Genomic DNA, 22,829 nt, shown 5'->3' with positions numbered 1-22,829 from the left:
AGAGATATAATAAGTGCCAGACAGAATTGGAGAACATATGCGTCACACACATACCCTGATTGGAAAAAGGTTCCCATGCTGTGGAATGTCTAAATGAAAGCAGAATGCAGTGATGTGAAAAGCGTTTTAAAGACACTCAGCGTGCTCAACCTGGCGGATTATGCTGTGAAACAACCAAATCAAATCATTCCATAGGTGGAATGATACATTTTTAACAAGTGATAGAAGGATCTCAATCCCTGTGAATCATTAAAAGGCTATGTTTACAGATAATTGCAACCTTGTAGAAATGAAAGGACAAAAGGACTTGAAGAGGCTGAGCGAGCGCACTAAAATCAATGGATGGAGACACTCACCCAATGAAGCTTCATTTATGGATGTAATAAAGTGTCAAGTCATTATTCCTGCAGGGCAAAGGTCAACTGCCCACTTGTGACCCTTTGAAGACACACTGCTTCCATGCATTGCATATTAGTGCTTCATTTAATTTAAGGTTGTCGTCTTGCCGCTGATGGCAATAAAGCCGAAACAACAGCAGACTTTGTAACGTGGGAATCCGTAAAATAATGTCTTTCGAGGACATAAATGCACATCATAAAGGTATTTGTCCAACATGGAATATAAGGGAATCACCCTTTACAAATAGAAAATGAGCGTGAGATGTTTGGGCGTCTCAATGTGCCCTCGAAATTTCTCAACAGAAGAGATTGAGCAACATTGTTTTTTTGCACGTTAGACTTCTTTGTTGTTTAATGACACTCCGAGAAATCAAGTCATCTACTTGCTATATTGAACACAGGTCTCAATTAATGGAGGGTGTCTAATGGCTGCTGGGCTGAAGGCCAGCTCACAAGGCTCATCAACTGAAACATTCGAGCTCACGCTGGAATGGTGATGCGTATTTCACTGAAGGCTTTAACAGGTAATGTGAATCATCTGTAGTGGTTCTGACATTCAGCAGACGGAACAAAGCACCCTCAAATCACAGAGTGAATATCTTTGGATTAACTTTATTTGGCTTCCAATCCGAGTTTTCGCACACCTTGGAATGTTAAGTATTCTCCACCCACAGTGAAGCTGGAACGTGTGCTTTTATAAAAAAACAGAGGGATTCGTGAATTGGACCAAATACCAGTCCGTTTTGGCAAAACAAAAAAAAACGTTAGCTATTCAGCTATGAAGTTGAAAATAAACGGAAGTTTACATTTCAGCACCGCCTTCAGCGTAACAAACACTCAAAAGTACAAAAGAAGAGTTTTCCGGTCAGAGCAAGCTCCAATTAAATCTCTGCGGGGTGTTTTGAAGAAAACCGAGAACAACAGAATCCCTCACAAGCTGCCAAAGAAACAGGAAGAAAATTTAGTCGAAAGGTACCTTACATACAAGTACAATGCTAGATTATTCCATACAGTATTTTTTTGCCCTTTTAATATCTACGTATTTGTTGAAATGTAGAAAATGACACAAGTGAATTGTGACTTTTCCTTTGAAAAAAATAACTTGTGAACATCCTGTTGGCCTTCCTCTGTCTTCCTCCACGCCTCTAGATAAAACAAGGAGTGGTCGAGGGGCAGCTGACTGAACTCACAGAGACTCAGCCAGTGCTGGACAGAAGAGGATGAGACGACTCAGGAGCAGATGTGGAGGTTGACCTGGACCCTATTCCCAAAGAGGCAAAGCGCCGTGGGAGATGACTACATTGTCACTTCAGCAACAGCTTCCCTTCAATTTGGGAATTTATCTCTGTTGTGAGAGGCTCACAAGGGGACATCTGATCTGAGAACTCCATATTCTGGATCATTTCTACTTCAATAAAGAGCAAGTAAGTCAGAGTTTTGATCATGGGCAGGGTTAGAACGTTTGACATTCTTCCTTATTGTATTGAGGATTGGATCGTTTGTGACATTAAAGATCCAGTCGAACAGTGCAAGATTTGTGAGCGGACAGACGGAGAGAATGGAGCAAAAATAAAACTGAGCAACAGTAGATTCATGAAGTAGATTAGGTAATACAATATATGACTATTGTAACATTAGCACTTATGTCCTTAACTGTGGAAGAGGGTCAGTGCCACACCCTGTACAAAATAAACAGAACTAGTAGCAACCAAGACAGGACAGGATATAGGACAGGTTAGGTTAGGTTAGGTTAGGTTAGGTTAGGTTAGGTTAGGTTAGGTTAGGTTAGGATAGGATAGGATGGGATGGGATGGGATGGGATGGGATGGGATAGGATGGGATGGGATGGGATGGGACGGGATGGGACGGGACGGGACGGGATTGCATATGATGGGACAGGACAGGACAGTGGAGTGAACCAGGCGGTGCCACAAGTTTGTAGTGGAAGTGGCTATGTAGTGTCTATTGGAGACTTTTGGATAGGGACCCTTGAATACAAATGAGAGGACCGTCCAGGCAGTTTACATACCGGATCACATGACTCATGCGTGGAAGTCTTCCCAATCAGAGCCCAGCAACATGTTGCCAACCAGCTGCTCCGCCAGCCCACCGCCGTAGGAGAGCGAGACTCTAAATTGATTACTTAAGGAGCTTGCGGTGGAAGTTAGGATTCGTCTTGTGACTGCCTTGTAAAGATAATGTGCCTAACTGACAACTAATTGACGACTCTGCTGTCCAATTGTTTAGAGTGATTCATAATGCTTAATTTGTATTTTATTTGTTTACACTGTGTCGTGTCATGTCATTCAGCCTTGTTCTTTATTAAGAGTTGTCAACAATATCAATTGGAAAAGGAGTGGAAAGTTTCAAAGTAAATTCAGACTTGTACCCAAATTTCAGTCGGTTCACGACAACTTTTTTGTTTTTAAATGTAATCACGTAACTATACTGAAATCAGAATGAATCATATCTTTTTCACCTGTTTTCTTTAAAATATATATATATATATATATTATTTTTGAAAACTCACATGTAGCAATAACTTTACCATAAAAAAAACATTTTTTTTTTTTTAAAATAGCTTCCACATACTGCTTTCCTGACAAATGCTACTATTTTAGCAATTGCCCATGATGGTAATTTATTATAGTTGTGGAACAAAACCTCCATATGGTGCTGGTCTGATTTGCAGGGAATTTGTTGACCGTCATTGTTATAACAGGGCTCAATGGATGTGGTCTTCTGGGCCCACTGTTTCTCTCTTCCTCTATTGATTGTTTGGGGAAAAAATACCACTTCACCTTTTACATAGTCTATAAACAGCCACTGTGCAGTTTGTCAGTTTGTGTTTACAAGGTGAAATGTTGGTTTTATTTGACTCTGTCAAATAAAACTAGCATCTGAAGTCTGCGCTATTTGTTCTTTCTCAGTTTTAGGCAAAGAGAATCAGGTCCAAATTCATCAAACGCCAGGATGAAGCCTCTTTACAATTTGGGCTTACTCCTGCTGGGCCTTCATTTCCTGACTGTCAGCGGGCAGCTGGAACCCCAAAACCAAATGCCCCCTGACCCTCTGACTGCCACCCAAAGACGTGGGCTGGTCGAGCGGGACGTGCAGGGTCCGGTGAGGCCCAACATCACAATGCCGCGCCGACGAATGCCCCCCATGTGTAGTGCGCCCACAGAAATCCGTGACACATTCAAGTACATCAACACGGTGGTGTCCTGCTTGGTGTTTGTTGTGGGCATCATCGGAAACTCCACGCTCTTAAGGATCATCTATAAGAACAAATGCATGCGGAACGGGCCAAATATCCTAATAGCCAGTCTGGCTCTCGGAGACCTGCTACACATCATCATCGGCATTCCCATTAACGTTTACAAGGTCAGTTTCAAGGTCATCTGGAATTCAAACTCATATTTTGGCTGAGTTTTGGACTCGCATGACAAGCCCACCCATACCCAAAAGGTACATACTTGATTAATGTTATTATTTCCACTGGTTCCTGAGCCCCTCGATTTCCCATTATGTCTGGCATGTTAATATGTGAATGTTTGGAATAGTTTTGAATGTGAAGATTGAAATGAGAGTGGGAAAAGGTTGTCAAAACAATGTCGGGTGGGACGGGTCCATATGACTCCAATTGACCTCAAGTGGTGTCACAGGGTGGCTGGACCTTCACAGCCAGAAGGGCTTTGCTGTCTGACAAAAACATGACTGAGTTTTTTTTCTAAAGCCATTAACCCTGACCAGAATAAAGAGATTATTACTTTTATGTCCACTGAAACCAATCAACTGAGCTTCACGCATGTCTGTTGTGAAGTGCATGCCTGAAGCTGGAAAAAAAACGAGACAATTTGCTTCATGGTTGAATTGTGATTGCTGAACTCTCTCTCTCTCCAACCAGCTCCTAGCAGAGGATTGGCCTTTTGGGGTGGCTTTGTGCAAGGTGGTGCCATTTGTCCAGAAAGCCTCGGTGGGGATCACAGTGCTGAGTCTGTGTGCGCTGAGTATAGACAGGCAAGTTTTATTGTTAGCCCCTGCGTCCTGTTTCTCATCTAAGCCCATATTTTCATTTCCTCATGTGTTAAGCATCAGTGCTAAGGGCTTTGACTAGAACCTTGTCCAAGCGCAGAACTTTAAAATGACACATCTGACCTCTTTGTAAATGTTTGCAGAGCTGTGATGGATTTCGGTGTTATTATAAGGTGGATGGACTGAATGTTTAGCTTATTTTTTGAACGATACCTGCTACAGAAGAATACATATGATAAAGAAGATATATATCCATATAGATATTGATACAGTAATGTAGATATATAGATTTCGTGCTGCCTAGTCACTTTTCAGGAGAGCCCAAAATGGCGCATATTTGTTCTAGCAAAGCTTATAAACATTAGATCTAGATCTACAGTGGGGAGAACAAGTATTTGATAGACTGCTGATTTTTCAGGTTTTGCCACTTGCAAAGCATGTAGAAGTCTGCAATTTCTATCATAGGTACTCTTCAACTGTGAGTGATGGAAACAAAAAACAAAACTCTAGAAAATCCCAGTAGATGATCTTCAAATAATTAATTTGCATTTTATCGCATGACATAAGTATTTGATACCTCAGAAAACCAGAACTTAATCAAATGTGGTGCCGAAACCTTTGTTTGCAATTACAGAGATCAGACGTTTCCTGTAGTTCTTGACCAGCTTTGCACACACTGCAGCAGGGATTTTGGCCCACTCCTCCATACAGATCTCCTCCAGAGCCTTCAGGTTTCAGGGCTGTCGCTGGACCACGTCTGATCTCTGTAACGGCATACTATATTGCGAGTCGAGAGACTTTCTCCAAACGTCACTTACACAAGTTGTTTTGCTGAACTCATGTGATTGATCCTTCAGATATCGCGCTGTGACTTCATGGAGCCGAATCAAAGGGATCGGTGTTCCCAAGTGGATGGCCATTGAGATTGCACTCATCTGGATATTATCCATCATCCTGGCTGTGCCCGAGGCAGTTGCTTTCGACATGATCACCATGGACTACAAAGGAGAACGTTTGAGAATCTGTTTATTGCACCCCATGCAGAAAACAGACTTTATGAGGGTAAGCTGATACACACAGAGAAGTCAACCAGCGCATGAGCTGGAGCTATGTCATGATGGTGACTTCCAGGTTAGCACGAGGTCAAAAAGAGTTTATTTACTGAAGCGTGTATCGCTGATTTCTGGCACCAAATATTCTCCTATGCAAATCTAGGTTCATGTGTTCAAGTTATTCTTTTTGAACGTAGGTGTCAAAGTCAAGGCCCGGTCGGTCGGTGGCCAGACACGGACGGCCCACCGCATCATTTTATGTGGCAAATTGTGACTTTGTGTCAAGACTGAATTCATAATTGAACTCTTTGAAATAATACCGATATTACAAGCAATTTTTACTACCATGAATTTTTTGAAATATTTGAACAGTTTTTGCTCCTCTCTGATTTCAAAACGAGCGATTCGTCAGTTTGTTGTGTAGCCTCGACTCGCGTTGACAGTTATAATAGGCCTCTGAAGGAGACGAGGACTCCGATGCGGCCCGTGACAAAAATGAGTTTGAGAGCCCTGTTTTAGAATGCATTTCTGACTATTCATTTGATTCTTCTTCCTAGTTTTACAAATCAGTGAAGGACTGGTGGCTGTTCAGTGCATATTTCTGTCTGCCATTGGCCTGCACTGCCATTTTTTATACTCTGATGACCTGTGAGATGCTGAGGAAGAAGAATGGAGTTCAAATAGCCCTCAGTGACCACCTGAAACAGGTTTGCTCGGCACATACGGGATTCTTTTCGATTGGCCGCTAGTGTCGGACGCATCGATTGTTACGAATTGGCTGGATTGTTTGGATTTCACTCGGCTGGTGTGTGCTGCGTTTGGCTTCAACCGGCGGCGGACTTTTGCGATGTCAATTCCTTCCAACATATTGTTGCGCTCGTTACACAACAGCAGCATTTCATCAAATCTAGTGATGATTCATTTTTATCATAGTCAATCAAGGAAATTCTGTGGGATTTACAGTCAAAGTGTATCTTTTCAGTGGGGGGGGGGACACCCAGTATGACCCAAATAACCCTTCCATGGTTCAAAAGCGGAAACCACACCGGAAAATGTCTTCTCTAAATAAATGTAATTATACTTTAATAAAGCCCAACACAAGACTTGCACTTAAAGCATCAACGTATCTTTCTGACCAAAGAAAACAAAGTGTGCTCTTTGTGAGCAAGAATTCCTCATGTGACTCAAAGCTTTGTGCCAAGAGGCATCGTACTCATGTTGTTTTTGTGCGCAGAGACGGGAAGTCGCCAAGACCGTTTTCTGTCTGGTTCTGGTCTTCGCTCTGTGCTGGCTCCCGCTCCACCTCAGCCGAATTCTGAAACTCACCATCTATGATGAGAAGGATCCCAACCGCTGCGAACTGCTGAGGTCTGTGACATTCAAAATGAAACGGAACTGAATTGCAGGATTAATGCTATGGTACATCGATGCATTTTGCAGTTTCTTTTTAGTCTTGGACTACATCGGCATCAATATGGCATCGGTCAACTCCTGCATCAACCCCATTGCCCTCTACATGGTCAGCAAGCGGTTTAAAAATTGCTTCCGGGTAAGCAAAAGCAGTGTGAGAGACGATGGATACGAGTCAAATCTGAAATTCCTGTGTGATTCATTGGAGGACATTTCAAATTGAAAGGATGCGCGCATACTTGCGCAAATGATTTCAGTTTGTTTCTACTTTCCCTCTCGAAGATTACAAATAAATATATTGCCATCTGACTTCCTGCAGTCGTGCCTGTGCTGTTGGTGCCTACCGGCCGAGATGCTGATGATGGACGAGAAGCAGTCGTGCATGAAGCTGAAGGTCACAGAAAGAGCATCTGACCAGAGCAACTCTCGAATGACCAACAAGTCGACCACAGCTTGAATATTGTAAGCCACAAAAATCAACAAAACGTGAGGTCAGAGGAATGTCGAGGTTTGCGCAACCCAAAGAGGCCCAGGTTCATCATTGGAGTTCTTGGACTCAGCTGTGATGATGTGATGTGATGTGATGAGAAAGGCAAGGATACGGATATCATTGATAATGTGGAAAACTGACAAGTTTGCTAGAGGTCAAGACTAAGAATATCCATGGCATGATACCGTAATATAGGAAATTTCTCTGACCCAAAGCAAATAGATGACAGCCACCACATTTGATAAATGCATCCGATGTTCTCCTCAGTGACAAAAATGCAATAATTATGATAATAAATCATTTTTTAAGATAGATTTCAGCCACGATGTTGCTCAGCATTGCGGGACTGCTCTAACCCCACCCGCTCTTCGTGCTAGCCACTTCTGACTGTACTACTGATGTGCTTGCTATTACAATATTAAGACTATCTGGATTTCACCTTCCGTTCTCGTTTTATCCCCACATCTTAATCTGCTTCGTTTACTTTAAATGTATGACAAGATCAGAGTATATTTCTGCAATATATACATATATGTATATATGTGTGTATGTGTGCGTGCGTGCGTGTATGTGTGCGTGTGTATGTGTGCGCGTGCGTAAAACAAGTAGTGTGTTTCATACTCCTAATCACTGATGACTGCTGCGCGTGAATGTTTTTGCCTGTTATTGTGGCCGAACGATGGACTTTCAAAGTGTGAAGGCAGGCAGCAGCAGCAGCAGCAGCATGTGATGGGACAGGCTAACACAGAACTTTATTGTCATCTATTTTCCTCTCCCTTTTCAATGACACACAAACACACACACATGCCACTTTGACCCGGGAATATTCCTGCAGGCTAATCCAATGTCACGCATGTCACATTAGAAGCCATAGCGCCAAAGAAGCTCTCTGTCTTGTGATCACTCACCCCTCCTCCACTCCACTCTTTATTCCCACTCGTTCGTTCTTTCTTCTTCTTCCCATCTGTATTCCCCTTTGATTCTTTGACCTTTTCCAGGTCCTCTAGCCATTTTACTACATATTGTCAAACTCTTGGCATTCCTACATCCCTTTCTCCTTTCCTCTGTATGAGCACTAATATGCATTTATTTGGGTCTCATAATTGTTTAGTTTGACATGAGCTCCAAGCCTCTATTCTAATGTACAAAATCAATGGCAACCAATTAAATGCTTTGATTTGAGTCTCTTGATGTATAGTAAAGTATCTGTTTATAGCCAGGATGTCACTCATACATTACATAGAGTAAAGCTTGAATTCAGCTGGGCCATACCAGTAAATTCATATAATACTTCATGTAAATAACTGAGATGTTTTTGTGTTAATGCAAAACAATACGAGTACAAAAGGAAATGTTTCATATCATTTTACACACATTAAAGGGGAAGTCAAATGTCATTTTTTTTCCCAATGTGTCATACGTGCCCCCACTAGTCTAACTAAACATGGCAGTTTGATTAATGACGAATTATAATTATATAATTATGTTTGATCAACACCTAAACTGACTTTCCAACTGCACAAACTAAATTGAGAGCTATTTTAAATGCATATAAAAGACATTTTGAACAAGTACAGGTGATACCTGCTGACCATCTGGCGAACATTTGCGACTTTATATGGTTAAGGTCACATGGATTAGCATTGCAGATACATACGTAGATAAGTAGATGGTTTTAAAATCAATAATGCTTAAGTGTAAAACAAACATTGCATACTTTCCCTGCTATGAATTCTACGTTTCACACACACACGCGCGCACACACACACACACACACACACACACACACACACACACACACACACACTAAACACACACAATCGATTTGGCCCCAGCCTTCTCTCCCCAACTCCAAACATTTTTCACATTTTCTTCCCGGACGAGCTAACATTTGCTTATTTACACAACCTGATCCGCTGAAAACTTTCCAGCTTCTTTTCACCAATTTGACTTTGCACTTGAATATTTGTTGGAGCAAGAAGGTGTCCTCCTTTTAACCTTGCACTGAAAGATGCTTTATTGTCCATCTGAGAGTGAGCCGCTTTGACGTTTAACGCTGAAACATTTAGGGTAGTAGACATAAGGTGTACAGCTGTCTCAGAGAAAACTTCTTTTACCTTCACTGGTTCTGGAAGTCAGTCTGAACTCACTAGACGACACCCACGGGACATAAAATGCAATGATTTATAGAAATATACGTACTTAATGTCTTTGTCTCCATATTTACTATGAGTTGAAGTCTGGCATTAATATTTGGGTGGAGCAAAGGCAAAATAGGCTTCCAGCAGGGTACGTACACATAAGTGCATGCCTGCCTGTGTGGTGCCTAAAAGCTCTTCAGATTTTTTGGAGGAACTTCAAGGCAAACAATTGTTGAAAGAAGCTCAATTAAGAACCTCACAAAAGCAGCAAAAGAGCAACACCATTGAAAGATGTTTTGTGCTTATTCAAATAGTTTTCCACATCATTTCTGACCCAGACTGGCCTCATGCAATAACTGACATATTTTCACACGCAAGTATGCAAGAGTCCAAAACACACGCACGCACGCAGTCAAGCAGCAGTAATATGAGGCAAAAGGAATTCATCTGGCTAACACTCGTGAGTATTTCCTTCCTTTATCTCCTCTTCTATTTCGCCATCAGGAGATGTTCTAATGGTTATGCTCTTAAGCTTTGTCAGGTGGGACATGAAATATTTTTTTCATTGGATTATATTTCTTCCTCATACAGATTTTTGGAGAAAATGCATTTGTAAAATGGTTCAGAGTGTATATTCATTCAACATATGTATATATTTGAAGACACAACAGGTTTGACCACAGTCTGGTTGATCATCTTTAGGTGGCACGTGTAGACGCTTTGTGATTCCATGTCAAGTAGACAATTATAATGTGCTTGCATATGGTGAAGCGCTTTTCTCTCATCTGTTTGCACATCAATAAAAAAAAAAAGAGAAGGAAGGAAGAAAGGATGGCAAAGTGCGTTAGTGCCCTGTTTTGCCACTAGGGAGTGTCAGGGACTGTGAATAAAGCCTTCTCTGATCAGAAAGCTTTTGGTTTTTGTCAAGCTGTAATATGATGCATAGAAATTTAACCTTCTCTGATAAAACAAAAATGTTCAACTTCAACAACAAAATAGTGTCTAAATAATGAAGTGCTGCTGAAGCACACGCACACCTTCCCATATTGCAAGTCGGTTACTTGGCTTTCTGCTTTACATTGCAAATACGCCCGTGTTTACATTTGCTCCACACTGACAATCGTTACTAAGGGTTACCTTGACTCACAACACAGGTAACCAATCAGAACTCACTTGGGGGGCAGTTCAGGGGGGGGGGGCAACATCTGACAAGGACTGAAAGATCAACACTAACTAGGTACACTGATCTCCAATCAAAGTCACTTTCCGTGGACATTTCACAACAGGAAGCCGATCTCTGCTATTGAAACAGATGAGCGTTTTGTGTTTGCCAGATGAAAACAATTTCCTTTTGGATCCTCCAGTGGGCTGCTGCCCTGCTGCATAGCTGACAACACAAGGTAACCACTCATCTTAGGATTTAATATGCAGTCGGTAATAATAGCAATAACTATCATGCTATTGGGTTTGATTTGAAAAATATCCAAAAGAATCACATGTAGCACATGTGTGCTGAAATGAAAGTGAAACCAGTTTCCTGAGCATGCATGGACGTTTTTAACATGAATATTTATCAGAAGATGAGCCTACACACACGCACGCACGCACACAAATGTAGCGTAGCGTCTGACCATTAGGAATGTTGTGTTGTGACCACTCTGATAGCCAATCTCCCCTTACACCGTATTTCAATGTTCATCTAACAAGGCCCAGCAAGCAGAGGACCTTATCAGCTTCTCCCCCCACTTGCCATCCTGTTATCATTGTGGCCTAGTTCACACACATCCAACACACATAACCTCCGTCTGTCTGGCCAACAAACCCGCCCCGCTACTTCTTCTATCTCGCACACAGGCAAAATGAGGAATGAACGTTTCGGGGGGCCTTATCAGTGTCCTGAGGGGGGCCTGGCAGCTACTTCGCAGAATCAAAAGCCCTGTGCAAAGGCCACAGAGACAAACCTACAGTATGTGAGCAGAGTAGCAAAGAACAAAAGGCTCCCTCCCGGAGTCCTCTGACAGGCTGCAGGGCCAGCTAATATTCAATATGCAGCTGCTACAATGGAAAGTGAAAGCAGCTGCCACTCAAAAGAAACAACAATGTGAGAATTAGCCATTTGGCAAAATAGAAAGAAAAGGATAATCCTGTTTTATTTTCTGCAAAATAAAAAATACAGGCTGCACTCATTATGTTTAGTTACGCATTCATTGCCGCTAAGATAAACATGGCAGCTTGCCATGCTGCAAAGCGGCAGCCTGAAATTCAGGTTAAAAGAGGAATATAATTTGTGTTTTCACTTACAACCTGCAGGAGACAAATTCATACTAGGAAATGTAGTTTTCCTTTAAAGTATGCGTAAAAAAAAGAGACAATTTCACTTTGAACGTATTGAAGTACTAAAAAAATGCAAACATCAGAGGAAGTAGAAAATGAGAAGGCCATTTCTGGCTATAATAATGGCAGCGGTTTGGCACAAGAACTCAGGAAGTGGTGCCTCCTAACTGAGCTGTGCTTCCTGTGTGATAACTGACCCAAACATCGCAACCGCTAAGGTGCCCATTCATCTTCTCCCTTTGGAAGCCAAAACATCAATAACTGTGAAGCTGCTAAGGTTGGAGGATTAACAGGATTAAAATGTGACTCGAATTAATTCCTCAAAGCCTTTTTTTTTTTCCCAAGGAATGAAAGCTAGCGTGCGCTACGTAAAACCTGATTACTGCTGTGATCTACAGAAAAAAAGGTAAGGTGCAGGTGTGCCACCATGTTGACGAATTCTATTTTAAACTTGTAAATAAACGAGAGAGACTTAAATCCTCAACCGGTTTCACTTTAACCTTAGAATTATTCAAAGGTGGTAGAATGAGGAGCAAGAAAGATCAGAGAACTCAGCAAAGGCTTCAAAGAAAGAAGGATCAAATCATTAAATGATTTAAAACCTAGAGAGAGCAAAACAACTGCTTTGACTCTAAATGTCCCCAACATGTCTTAAGGAATGTGAAAGCAACGGCTGCGAGACCTTGAAAGTTGCGCAAAGAAGTACTGTTTCAAGTTCAACGGCGGCACACACACACACACACACACACACACACACACACACACACACACACACACACACACACACACACACACACGCGCATGTGCACACACATTGCAGTACAAACGCTTCCTTCCTGTTGGTGGTTTGGCCTCTTTTTAGAAGATGCAAGTGAGCTTCGTGATAGTCACAAGCAGACTGTACTATTTAACATGCATTTTAGCCCACAAAGATGAAGTATGCAAATGTTGCTTAATTCTGCCTGCAATCTATGCATGTTACTAATTTCTTTTTTTTTTTTTTTTTACTTACAGATTCTGATCAAAGGACATATTTCAAGGCAGCCACTCCCCCATTGAAAGTCAAAGAACGTCAGTCAAACGTTCTTTCCTGTCTTATGCTAATCTGTTCAAAGCAGACTCACTGTTGTGATGCCAGCTTCATCATATCCTGTGATGTGCACTCTTCAGATCATCTGAAAGGTCTCCCGCAACTGTCCGCTTTTGTTTGTCGGCCCACGAAGAGATTCTGCCTGGAGACGAGAACACGTTATAGTTTCCACGTTATAGTTTTCGGAGGATTCCTGTGATGCTCAAGTCATCTAGTTAGATCCACAAGGGTGTTTTCAGCCATGCTACAGCAATCAGAGCTCATTTTTGACTTTGCCAGTGACCATGTTAACCTGTCAGGGGTAAGTCAAATATTTATCACTGTATATCATTTGGAAGTTCAATTCATGCTTGCCCGTAGCCAAAATAATAAAAATTTTAAAAGTAAATGTTTGCCAAAGGAAGTCCTGCACAGGGGCGCATCTGGTAATGGTTGATGTAAGAATAAAATATTATTATTATTATAGATGTAGTTTGGACTGGGTGAAAAACAGTTTCTAACATCTTACTAAAGAAAGTCTAAGCTCTGTAAACCAGTGTAAATTAGAGTAGTGCTAAACTACACTGTCAAATTTTGATACTGACATGTCAGTGCCAATGAAAACTTATTGTTACGGATGATTGTAATTTTCAAACAATTGTGACCCAGGGCCTCAGAGGTTCGCAGTGCAGTAAGTGTTTTGCAATTACGTGCACTGCACGAGGGTGGCAAAGTGGAAAAAATTGGCAGTATGACGACATTGTAGCAGTTTTACATCGCTATCATGACTGACTAAATTGACACTAAATATTTGTTTGCGTGTAAACCCCACACGATAAAAAAAAAAAAAGATTTTGCATATTTCCATGGAACAACAATGAAGACATGTAAATTAGTCAGTGTACAACTTGTTTAAAAGGGTAAACTCTCACTTCAAAATAAAAATACCCCAACACGCAGCATTAATTTCTTCACTGTTGGCAACATGTCCGAATTGGTTCCAATTTGCCATGTTCCCCCCTTGGTGTCATCTGACTTATTAGGGCCAGGGGTTGAATGGGGATCAGGTGAATTTGATATGAAATTGCTTTTACACTCTGATTAGTCAGTAGAAGAAACTATCAGAGAATCTGGGAGAAATAAAAATACACTACATAAACTGAAATGATGGAGAGGGCCATCATTTTTCATTCGCACTACTGAGAGTTGGGGGGTGCGAGCGCTTCTTAAACAGATATGACAAAAAAGCCATTTTAAAAATGGACTACACTCATGCATATGCCTGTTTTTTTATTGTACGAAATTATTCATTTATTTATTTATTCATTTATTTATTGTACCAATGAACAGCAGCAATTGGCCCGAGAAAAAAAAACACAATATTTTATTATTAGGCTTAGTCATTACATTTACACTGTTATCTTGTACATTGGCCACATTCTTTATTGTTGCACCATGAAATGATAAAATAATGTTTATTTAAAAAAAATGTGAGGTAAAATGTGACACCGTCATGTTGCAGTTAATACAATACTTTTTGTCATTTGCGCAGTTGGAGGTTCGCTCGGATTTTCCTGCTGTGCTCGTGGAGCAGATTCCACATCCACACTTGTTCGCGTATTCAGAGTTTTTGTGTGAGAAGCCACAGGTAGAAGACCACCAGTTGCCTAAAGGTTAGTGTATGGCCTACGGGGCACACACCAACTCACTTGACTTAAGTATTCTTGCGGTGCAAATATTTGATTAATATTGTACGACGTGCGGCCTTCAAAATGAGACATCTGTAGCCCGATTACCTGCAACACGTGAAGTTAAAAATGCACGATTTGCGCACGCGCACTTTGTTACTAGCTCAAGGACCACCCTCCGTAGAATATTCAGGAAGCTGAACAAAACATTTCTCGTCAGAGTGTGCCAAAGGCAGCACATGTATCGCATGAGAATGTAGACTCGGAAGAGTCTAGATAAAACATGCTGTAGTTCACTCTCCAGTGCTGGTTGAGAAAAGTAAGTTATGTCGTGGGTTTGGCACGGGTTACTTTGATCTTCAAGTTGCACGGGGCAGCTCCAGCGGGGCTCGGCGAGGCTCGCCTCGGCTAGGCTACGTTGACGTTGCTAACAAAACTACAGTAAAGACACGTTTCGAGAAAGTCATTTCAACAAGTTCACGATAATCGTTTACTTGCTTCGCCAAGTGGGTCTCGTTTGTCAAATTGTCAGTGGATGTCGATACCGGTAGAAAATGCCCACGATTGTCAGCATTCTCAGCAAGCAGCTGTTTTCTATCTCACGTCACAAAAACATGCGTCGATTCACATTGACGACGTTTAAGATGTATTCTGCTTTGTGACTTAAATCGGTAAATTCATTTTATTGCCCATGTCAAGTTCTTGCGGAAGCTCATTGAAGTCACTTGGGAAAAACTCTTGCTCTCATGATTAATTTATTAGGGGGAATAACTTATTTCCATTTTTATAAAGACATTATTCTTGAAATGATCAGTGGTATAGAAGTGCACTTTTACATTGCTAACTGCATTTTGTCAGCTCATGGAACTACAAATGAGCGCAACAATAATGCTCCATATTGTTGTTTTCCAACAGTGTCAATCATTGCCGGTCAATATTATGCGATTAGGCAGTTGCGCCCAGTGTTTTGGCCAGTAACTATATCTGCTAATCACTCTAATTTAGACTATTTGTGAGATTGATGGTGGTTCTTGGAGGAGGGTCAAAGGATAAATTGTCGCTGGTGGTTCCAGTAACTGGACGTCAATGTCTCTTGGCTGTCCCTGATAATTAAATATACACCTTAACAAGGTACTCTATCACATTGATGGGACCACCATATAAAACAGCCCATAAAGCCGTCCAGCTCTTTGATTAACAGTTATTCTTGATATACTGCCTGTCAGCGCACTGAGAGAAGGCAATCGATTGCATGCTGCGGACATGATGAAAAGTCCATAATTGATAGCGTCCAAATGATGTGTTCTTTGCTCAGCATCCGAAAGTCATACTTTCAATGACAGACCATGATGAGACATCAGACCATGATGAGACAGCCGTTCCGAAACTAAAGTCACGCTACCCTGATAGCCAAAGCCAATTATATTTGTCCCATCAAGTTGTTATCGGAACATAAATCAGGATCTTTGTCTGCAGAATGAGCAGAAATGAGGTCAACCACATCCCAGCGAAGAAATCATTTCAGTGCAGTAAAATGTTGCCTTTCATGTTTTGGAGAAGTATGTATGTATGTATATAGTTGGGGCTAAATGCAAACGTGTTGCCCAACAGCGTGCTGCTTGAACCAAGGTGATTCTTCCTCTGACTCCCATCTTCTTTCACCATCTTGCTCTTGGGGTTAATGTGGTTTTCTCCACTTTCTTGTCTCAAGTGGAGCCATGTGAAAGCGGAGACGACGAGACCATGGAAACGCTCGTTGCTGCAGACTCACTTCTTGACTTGGACTGTCCTGATACCCTGTCACTGGAACACTACCGTAAGTGTGCGCAGTTAAAACATTCGCGGTCCACAAATACAATTTTACGTACGTGTTTATTGGTATTAAAGTAAGGACATTTGACCAAAAAATACTTGCTCAACATTGCCAATCAATTCTTTTTTGTAAACAGCAGAGGTCATTAAGGATGTCACTTCATTTCCTTTGGAGGCACGATTAGAGTTGATGCAATCCTCAGAGTAACGAGAACGTAATAACGAACGGAGTCAGATGGCATGCAGGTCCTCTCAGCTCATCTCGCGAGGTTCAACAACCGAATTTCGTCAGACGTCCGAAGCAAAAGAATCTCGAATTTTTTCTTCAAATACCGATTTGTTCGAGAACCCCAAAATGCGACTTATGGTTTTTTTTTCATGTTATTGTGCATTTTATGGCTAATGCCACCTATATTCCGGAGCGACTTTTAGTCTGAAAAATACGGTATATATATATATATTAAATTAGGTTTCATATCCTTATGTTTTGACATTTTCCAAGTTTGTGAAGAACACTTTTATTACACCCTTTTATTCTTGAACAGAGCTGAAAGTGATATGTGCGTCTGAGGACAAACTGAAGAGTGGCGCAGATAGGCAGCTACTTTCAGCCTTGATGTAAATCATCTTTTTTATTAGACTAAAAAGCAATTATTTTGTCGCACCGATTGCTAGAGTGTAATACTTTTATTTTCAAGGAACGGCAAATTGCTTTTTGGAGAATGTTATCTCTGATACAAAGACAATTTAAAGTTGAGCAGCGTTATGGGTGAACTTATTGCCCACACATATAAATTGGAGGCCGCCGGAGTGCCATTTCACGCAGTCTTGAAAGGTTATTCAGATTATTATCGAGAGTTAATCACATGCACGTTGGCCTTTTGAGTGACAGTTGCTCTCTAATGATTCTCATGTCTACAGCCTGTGTACACAAGACGTTATGTACAGCTTGAAGCAGTCCACTGCTGCTATATCAAAGCCTGTATTCACTGATTGTGATCCACACCTTTGTAAGATGTATTCATCAATCCCTAACATGCATGCGCATACAGGGTGTCCCAAAAGCCACCATCCACTTCCTTTTTTAAATTTAGTTTCAGATATCATTCAGACACCTGACACGAGGCTTCCTCTATTCATTTATTTATTTTTAATTTTTCACCAAGTATTAGTGGCTGGTATTGGCAGCCTCCATGATTACCCAGTACCTTAAAATAAGGCATCTATTGGTACTGGCCAATCTCTACTTCCAAAAATTGTAAAGGCAAAGCTGTGAAATATGGATGGTCTCATGTGTCGATACTTGAAAATTAAATGAGGGGAGGAAGTGAGTGTTGACCTTTTTGGACGCCTTGTAAAAGGGGAAGTTGGCCTGATCCACCTGCCTGCCCAGCCTCTCAACTGCAGGAATGGTTTAGAATGAATTTGACGCCGTATTCTTTGAATGAATCTGTGTCTGATCTCCTACAGCTCACACCATTCTGCCGTCGTTGGGTGATGTCATCACGTCTCAGGTGACTGTGTCTGCAGAGGGCATTGTGGGAGCTGTCGAAGAGCCACAATGGCACACGGTGCACACAAATGAGCTTGCGACCCAGCTGCAGTCCAAACAACGAAGTCTGTCATCAATCACCTCATTTCAATGAGTGACGTCTGTGTAATCATGTCAAATATGATGCTGATTTTCCCCTTAACCTCGCAGGTAGGAAACGACATCAAAGGGCAGAGTCTCCTACTCCTGACATAAAAGTGAAGCGGGATAAATACAATAAAGGTGAATTAGAAATATTGAAATGAAGATTGTGAAGTTTGGAAACAATGTTTCTGAAAAAGATGCACTGTCTTACACACTGTCTTTAAGAAGAGATAAAGGCTTTATGATGACATTTGGCCTCGGAATGAATTGTCTCAATTTGCATACTTGAAACAGACGGTTACATTGGACAAGAGATTGAACAAATTTATTTAAGCCTTTAAGGTTCCACTAGTGTGTACGTGATTGATTTATTTTAATTACAATTTTTCTATAATTTTCTATTTTTAAGTTCACATCGTTACTCTGCATTTGCTCATACTGTATGTCCATGTTTTGGTTCTTCAGGTGGAAACACACTCTACTTGTGGCAGTTTCTGATGGAGTTGTTGCAGGACAGACAAGTTTGCCCCCGCTACATTAAGTGGACTAATCCCAACGCTGGAATTTTCAAACTGGTCAATTCAAAGGCAGTGGCGAGACTCTGGGGAAAACACAAGAACAAACCAGATATGAATTATGAGACCATGGGCAGAGCACTAAGGTACAGTCCTAAAAGAAAAACCTGGCTTTAATTGGTTTTCCGCTTTTGTGTGGTTGCCATGGTAATTCTGACCCTGTTGCGCTTATGTGCTGTAGGTATTACTACCAAAGAGGCATCCTGAATAAGGTTGAAGGCCAGCGCCTTGTCTATCAATTCTCCTCACTGCCCAAAGACATGATCTATATCACAGACGGCGATGGCGTCCAACAGGAAGAAGAACACGATGACGCGAGCGCTAACGACGGAGTGAGTGAGGATTCTGACGACAGCACTGTATCTTCCAGTGACCAATCGTTGGAAGAAGAATATTCCATCCCACCAAAGAAGACGTCATTTTGCTCGGTCCAGCGGATCAAGCCAACTCGGGACACTGTCCTTCGACCCTCAAGCTCCAGCCTCATCAAGGAGCAGCATTTGCCCATTGTGTCTGCCGAGATGTTGCGCACACTCCAGAACCTGCAGAAGGTCCAGTCCCTCCAGCCGGCAGGTCATGCCTCTGTCTTCAAAACAGCTCAGCTGCTGGGGAGTCTGTGTGAGCAACAGGCCTCTGCTGACAGTAGTGCTGCACTGGATACATGTGATAGAAAGTCACAGTTGGGAACCAAAGCTTCTCAGGTGGAGATCCCGAAGCTGGTGTCGCTTATTGGCTCTGACCAGTAGAATAATGAGCCATCCATAAACACACACACACACACACACACACACACACACACACACACACACACGACCGAGACACACATGCGCCACACACTTCCACTTAGCTGCTAAGCTGCAATGTCAGCAAGTAAGCGTTTAGATTTGAAATCATCCATCCATCCATCCATCTCGACTGGTAAATTGAGAGCTTTGCCTTTTGGCTCAGCTCTCTCTTTACCACGACGGACCGGTACAGAGTCCGCCTTACTGCCGACGCTGCACCGATCTGCCTGTCGATCTCACGCTCCATCCTCCCGACGGACCCTCCTCTCCAGCACCCCTGAATAGACCTTACCAGGGAGGCTGAGGAGTGTGATTCCCCTGTAATTGGAACACACCCTCCGGTCCCCCTTCTTAAGAGGGGAACCACCACCCCAGTCTACCAATCCAGAGGTACTGTCCCCGATGTCCACGCAATGTTGTAGAGGCGTGTCAGCCATGACAGCCTCAGCAACTGCCGAAGCCGCGTTCCGCTTGGCCATCCGGTACCTGTCAGCTGCCTCTGGAGTCCCGCAGGCCAAAACGATCCAATAGGACTCCTCCTTCAGCTTGATGTCATCCCTTACCGCCGGTGTCCACCAGCGGGTTCGGGGATTGCCGCCACGACAGGCACCAACAACCTTACGGCCACAGCTCCGGTCGGCCGCCTCAGCAACGGAGGCGCGGGAAATGGTCCACTCTGACTCAATGTCCCCCGCCTCCCCCGGGATGTGGGAAAAGCTCTGCCGGAGGTGGGAGTTGAAGCTCTTCCTGACAGGGGATTCTGCCAGACGTTCCCAGCAGACCCTCACAGAGCGTTTGGGTCTGCCAGGTCGGACCGGCATCTTCCCCAAACCGTCGGAGCCAACCCGCCACCAGGTGGTGATCAGTTGACAGCTCCGCCCCTCTCTTCGCCCGAGTGTCCAAAACATACGGCCGCAAATCCTTGGATTTGAAAGAATGATAAAAAAAAAAAGCCCATGTTCATAGTCATCCTCTCAGTTACTTGTATGTGGTGAAACCAAAGACATGACATGCACTGGAATCTACAGCGTTTCTGCAGGCAATCCCGTTGCACTTCTCAGTAGCACATTGTGCTCCGCCGCCATTCTTTCTCTGTCTGACTCCTCACATGCTGCAGCATTCCTCTGCCTTGACAATGACTTTGCACTAATGTTTATCCTGCTGTATGTTTTCTTCAAGTGCCTAATGATCTCAGTACATCCTCTCCCTCCTTACTCTTGAGGATAGTATGGAAACATTCCATTTTTTTTACATTATTGACTTCTATTTTTTTTCCATGATAAAAATAAGGGATAGTAGTTATAGCACTGCTGCTGTAAATATTTAAGGTACAGTATCTACAGCAGACTTTTTTTGTTTTGTTTTTGACAATCACTGGCGATCTCTATCTTTTACTTAGCTACTGTGTCACCTACAATTGAGCTTTCCTGCAATGCACAACCTTAGATTTGCTTATATGGAGCTGAAGTCTTTGTTTACTTGTTGTGTATTTACTGTATATCTGAACTTTAACTTGTGCCTTGTTGCCATTTTTTTTTCTCTCTCTCAGGTTTTGTTTTGCCTATACTCTATGCAAAAAAAGTACCAATAAGTTCAATGTTTTGTTGTCCGGGTTCATTCCATGTTAGTTCTCTTTATAGCAGTGGTGGGCTGTGCATTTCACACCTAAACCTTCAGTAGTGCTCTGTCTGAATCAATCCAACCCTCAATAACTATTTTATGGCTATAAAACTTCTACTGCAGGCACAGCTGCGACAAACATAAAAAAAAAAAACATTAAAAAAAAAACTGATAAAATTGCAGTATTATTTAGGAATATAGCAAGACTTTATTCACCAAAAATCCTTCGAGCTTCGGGGTTGCGCGACCTTGCTTAACATCTAGCTTTTCTTTTCCGCCTTCAGCCATGGTGGGGTGACAAAACAGCGATTAAATCAACACGCAGCTCGCTCGCTCTGGCTAGTACGTTCTCCGACTATCCAATCAAAGCGTGTGAATACGCTGACGTTTCCGTACGCCTGCTAGAAGGCCTTGGCGTCGCCAACTCAGAATCTGATTGGTTGAAGCAACAGTCTGATCGACATTTATTTTATGCTACAGGGCCCGCAGAACTGATTGTGAAGGCCTCCAGGCAGATTTCTTTGACCCTGGCAACAAATAGTGGCTGAAATGTTAAATGCTTCAATATGAAAATACACATCTGGCAGCACCGCAACCAGGGGGCTCGCAATGAAAGGAAGCGGGCAGACCATTTGGAATGATTTAATACGTATTAAATTTGTTCATGAATACGTATTGAATTAATATGTATTAATACGTATTCATGGACAAAATTATCAGTCTGTGATTCTGATATTTTTAGGCCAGCAGAGGAGGCCTTGCAGGCCCTGACGGCCCACCACTGCTTTTACAGCTATTGTTTGAATCTTACTTACCCAGCCCACAAGTTTCAAATCACTCCACAAAAACTGAGCACAACACATTTTAGTCTTAAATTTAGACTGACGATAATATCAGTTACACTTTCTAACTGTGCTTATGCCCCCCTTAGAAACGTGTGCTAAATGTTTTACTACTTTATTAAGTAATTTGGAATCCTCTCTGTGTTATGTTGACGTGTCTCAATACTATGATTTTTACAGAAATGGATTTGGAAGATTTTAACAGAGTGAAGTGTGGCATTTCTGTTGCTTTTTCTGGTTTGTTTGTTTTGATGCAGTCCAGATGTGGCTTAATATACTGTTCCACGTATACATATATCAAATAAATAGAGTCTGCTCAGTGTAAATCGTATTTTTGTGAATTCGCTTACATATTTGATGGAAAGTGCAAGTGAATTTTAAGAACTCTTTAATTATTTTGGATTTGGAGCTAGAGGGTTGCTGTGAAAGTTGAAAATAATAACATTGGGTGCCACCCTTGACCTGTAAAAGGATATACTGCATGGTAGCCAAATAAACATTATCCACCTAGAGCAGAGGTTCTTAACATTGTTGGAGGTACCGAACCCCGCCAGGTTCATATGCGCATTCACCGAACCCCTCCAGTGAAAAATAAAAATATATTTTTCAAATTCAAGACATCAATGTATTTTACTGGCGCACAAAACGAGCCGTGCATGAACATCACCTTGTTCAATGAACAAAACAAACACAATGCATAAACTCAAACCATATTACATACCTACAAATCAGTGTGATTTACCTATGTTCCCTTTGCGAGACCAGTTCAAATATACGCACGCCATCATGAATTTACACGATAAATCAGGTGTGTTCGGACCTCCGCAGTGGAGGCTCTGCCGAACCCCTGAGACCGACTCACCGAACCACTAGGATTCGATCGAGCCTAGGTTAATAATAACTGACCTCGAGTGAACCAAAAATGTCATCTACCACTGTCAC

The 22,829-nt window shown here is 42.1% G+C and overlaps 2 protein-coding genes and 1 long non-coding RNA gene across 13 annotated transcripts; 2 read left to right on the top strand and 1 right to left on the bottom strand.

Moving 5' to 3' along the window:
- The first annotated feature begins 800 nt into the window (after positions 1–800).
- Positions 801–8,782, top strand: LOC148387915 (endothelin receptor type B-like). 3 transcript variants are annotated; one of them, XM_088395918.1, is made up of 9 exons: positions 801–922; positions 1,548–1,822; positions 3,335–3,782; positions 4,306–4,418; positions 5,291–5,495; positions 6,043–6,192; positions 6,720–6,853; positions 6,926–7,034; positions 7,215–8,782. In XM_088395918.1, exons 3-9 carry the CDS (start codon positions 3,372–3,374, stop codon positions 7,350–7,352), a joined length of 1,260 nt encoding a protein of 419 aa, XP_088252044.1. In that variant the 5' UTR covers positions 801–922; positions 1,548–1,822; positions 3,335–3,371; the 3' UTR covers positions 7,353–8,782. The 3 variants fall into 3 exon arrangements, with proteins under 3 accessions (XP_088252044.1, XP_088252042.1, XP_088252043.1); XM_088395916.1 differs by having other exon boundaries at positions 3,329–3,782; XM_088395917.1 differs by lacking the exon at positions 801–922 and adding an exon at positions 1,236–1,370 and having other exon boundaries at positions 3,329–3,782.
- On the bottom strand, positions 2,937–15,252 carry LOC148387914 (uncharacterized). Of its 4 annotated transcripts, none has more exons than XR_015862511.1 (4): positions 15,112–15,252; positions 12,985–13,088; positions 5,050–6,855; positions 2,937–4,404 (listed from the first exon to the last, which is right to left on the bottom strand). It is a non-coding gene; the product is annotated as an uncharacterized LOC148387914 (long non-coding RNA). The 4 variants fall into 4 exon arrangements; XR_015862513.1 differs by having other exon boundaries at positions 5,252–6,855; XR_015862512.1 differs by having other exon boundaries at positions 5,050–5,431.
- On the top strand, positions 10,758–22,213 carry LOC148387913 (ETS-related transcription factor Elf-1-like). 6 transcript variants are annotated; one of them, XM_088395912.1, is made up of 10 exons: positions 12,060–12,137; positions 12,206–12,266; positions 12,875–12,931; positions 13,031–13,251; positions 14,482–14,602; positions 16,329–16,433; positions 17,900–18,046; positions 18,132–18,203; positions 18,531–18,726; positions 18,822–22,213. In XM_088395912.1, the coding sequence occupies exons 4-10, from the start codon at positions 13,192–13,194 to the stop codon at positions 19,384–19,386; spliced, it is 1,266 nt and encodes a 421-aa protein (XP_088252038.1). In that variant the 5' UTR covers positions 12,060–12,137; positions 12,206–12,266; positions 12,875–12,931; positions 13,031–13,191; the 3' UTR covers positions 19,387–22,213. The 6 variants fall into 6 exon arrangements, with proteins under 6 accessions (XP_088252039.1, XP_088252037.1, XP_088252038.1 ...); XM_088395913.1 differs by lacking the exons at positions 12,060–12,137; positions 12,206–12,266 and adding an exon at positions 10,758–10,926; XM_088395911.1 differs by lacking the exon at positions 12,060–12,137 and adding an exon at positions 10,758–10,926 and having other exon boundaries at positions 12,875–13,251.
- Positions 22,214–22,829: the final 616 nt, after the last annotated feature.

The sequence above is a fragment of the Syngnathus floridae genome, chromosome 14, assembly GCF_059516105.1.
Source record: "Syngnathus floridae isolate MCC-2025c chromosome 14, RoL_Sflo_1.0, whole genome shotgun sequence".
In the NCBI taxonomy this organism is placed as follows: Eukaryota; Metazoa; Chordata; class Actinopteri; order Syngnathiformes; family Syngnathidae; genus Syngnathus; species Syngnathus floridae.
This window is presented reverse-complemented; position numbering and strand designations above follow the sequence as displayed.

What these genes read in the sequence shown, in the direction of transcription:
- LOC148387915 (XM_088395918.1), top strand. Translation starts at nt 3,372, where the DNA reads ATGAAGCCTCTTTACAATTTGGGCTTACTCCTGCTGGGCCTTCATTTC. An exon ending in TTCCCATTAACGTTTACAAG is followed by an intron (nt 3,783 to 4,305) that starts GTCAGTTTCAAG and finishes CTCTCCAACCAG; the next exon opens with CTCCTAGCAGAGGATTGGCC. An exon ending in GGTTTAAAAATTGCTTCCGG is followed by an intron (nt 7,035 to 7,214) that starts GTAAGCAAAAGC and finishes GACTTCCTGCAG; the next exon opens with TCGTGCCTGTGCTGTTGGTG.
- LOC148387913 (XM_088395913.1), top strand. Translation starts at nt 13,192, where the DNA reads ATGCTACAGCAATCAGAGCTCATTTTTGACTTTGCCAGTGACCATGTT. An exon ending in ACCATGTTAACCTGTCAGGG is followed by an intron (nt 13,252 to 14,481) that starts GTAAGTCAAATA and finishes TCATTTGCGCAG; the next exon opens with TTGGAGGTTCGCTCGGATTT. An exon ending in GCGGGATAAATACAATAAAG is followed by an intron (nt 18,204 to 18,530) that starts GTGAATTAGAAA and finishes TTGGTTCTTCAG; the next exon opens with GTGGAAACACACTCTACTTG.